This window comes from Bison bison, unplaced genomic scaffold, assembly GCF_000754665.1.
Source record: "Bison bison bison isolate TAMUID 2011002044 unplaced genomic scaffold, Bison_UMD1.0 scf7180017863822, whole genome shotgun sequence".
NCBI lineage: Eukaryota > Metazoa > Chordata > Mammalia > Artiodactyla > Bovidae > Bison > Bison bison.
Genome location: NW_011494394.1, coordinates 36,168 through 38,098, shown reverse-complemented (window position 1 = coordinate 38,098; position 1,931 = coordinate 36,168). Strand labels below are relative to the sequence as shown.

Below are 1,931 nucleotides of genomic sequence, written 5' to 3'. Positions count from 1 at the left end.
TAATGACAGCCATAGTGATTTCATCCTCCTGGGCTTCTCTGACAAGCCATATTTGGAGAGGATGCTCTTTTCAGTAATTCTGATCTCTTATTGCTTAACTGTTACAGGAAATGTGGTCATAATTCTTGTCTCCTTGAAGGATCCAAAACTCCACAGCCCGATGTATTACTTTCTTTCCAACCTATCTCTGCTAGATCTCTGTTTCACCAGCAGCTGTGTTCCACAAATGTTGGTTAATTTCTGGGGTCCAGAGAAGACCATCAGCTACACTGGCTGTGCCATTCAACTCTATATCTTCTTGTGGCTTGGGACCACTGAATGTGTCCTGCTTGTGGTCATGGCTGTGGACCGCTGTGTGGCAGTGTGTCATCCACTGCAATATACCACTCTCATGCACCCAAAACTTTGTCTACAGCTGGCCGTCCTAGCATGGGGGACTGGCCTGATTCAGTCTCTGATTCAGTCTCCTGCTACCCTCCGGTTACCTTTCTGCTCCCACCAGAGGGTGGATGACATAGTGTGTGAAGTTCCAGCCCTCATTCAGGTCTCTAGTGCAGACACCACCGACATTGAAATCCAGATACTCATAGCTGGTGTTATACTCCTGGTGGTGCCCTTGATTATTATCCTTTCCTCTTACATTGCTATTGCTAAAGCTGTGCTGAGAATAAAGTCAACTGCAGGGAAGAAGAAAGCATTTGGCACCTGCACTTCTCATCTTCTTGTAGTGTCCCTCTTCTATGGCACTGTCACAGCTGTTTATCTTCAACCCAAGAGTCGCTATGCTCATGAACAGGGCAAGTTTCTCACTCTTTTCTACACTGTTGTAACCCCAACTCTTAACCCACTCATCTATACTCTAAGGAACAAGGAGGTAAAGGGGGCACTAATAAGGCTGGGGAGGAGGACCTGGAATATTCAGAATAACTAAAGATGTTGACATATATTGGATGTTTGCTTAACCTGAGAAAGAAAATAACTTTATCATGAAAAGCTGAAGATATACCTCCCAACCTTAGAGTAGTAGAAAAGGAGCTGCAGTTTGCTCAAGCTGAGATTTCAGTCCTATTCATCAATCATTGATTAAGCCTTATTTGCTTCATGGTGCTGGTTTAGGCACAGTATATGGTAGAAATGAATATATTTATTAGTCATATTAAATAGCACATAATATAGTTGAATTGGGGCAACAAAAGAAACACAAACTTGCAAAATAAAAGACTAAGTATAATATTTCATGCCTTTCCATGATTTCTCTTTCCTTTGTTCTATTTTCCTCCACTATAGTGTTTCTATTTCCCAACTATTACTTCCATCTAAACATCTAGTCCCAACAAGGCTCCTAACATTTTTAGAGAGTGTTCAAGAAATACTTAGGTAATCTAATCAGTTGGTCTAGTTTTGAGTTACTTCTGCCTTCTTGCTTCAGTCTGTCCTTTGTTGATGTGTGATGTGCCTAGAAATCCCCATTGCACCAGTGTTTGCCAAGCAGAGGTCAGTACTTACTGCTGTCTGGTGCTACTGCTCTACAAACTTGTATCCAAGTTTCTTAGTTTGAGCTCCAATATTCTGGGCCTCCAATGATAGGAACTGACTTCATTTTTCCTCATTCTGAGTCTCTGTCATAATGAAATGGCTTTCTTTTTATCAAATCCAATTCTTATTCATTCATTTTTTTTTTTTTTTACTAGTCATCTATTTTGCACTAGATTCTGGGTATGTAATGGTAGATAAGTCCCTTGTGTCTCAATTTGTAAAAAATCTGCCTACAATGTGGGAGACCTGGGTTCGATCCCTGGATTGGGAATACCCTTGGAGAAAGGAAAGGCTACCCACTCCAGTATTCTGGCCTGGAGAATTTCATGGACTGTATAGTTCATAGTCATTGGAAAAGACTCTGATACTGGGAGGGATTGGGGGCAGGAGGAGAA

The 1,931-nt window shown here is 41.5% G+C and overlaps 1 protein-coding gene across 1 annotated transcript; it reads left to right on the top strand.

The window, feature by feature from the left end:
• The first annotated feature begins 61 nt into the window (after positions 1-61).
• On the top strand, positions 62-931 carry LOC104984050 (olfactory receptor 2H2-like). Its single transcript, XM_010833644.1, has one exon. It carries the CDS (start codon positions 62-64, stop codon positions 929-931), a length of 870 nt encoding a protein of 289 aa, XP_010831946.1.
• Positions 932-1,931: the final 1,000 nt, after the last annotated feature.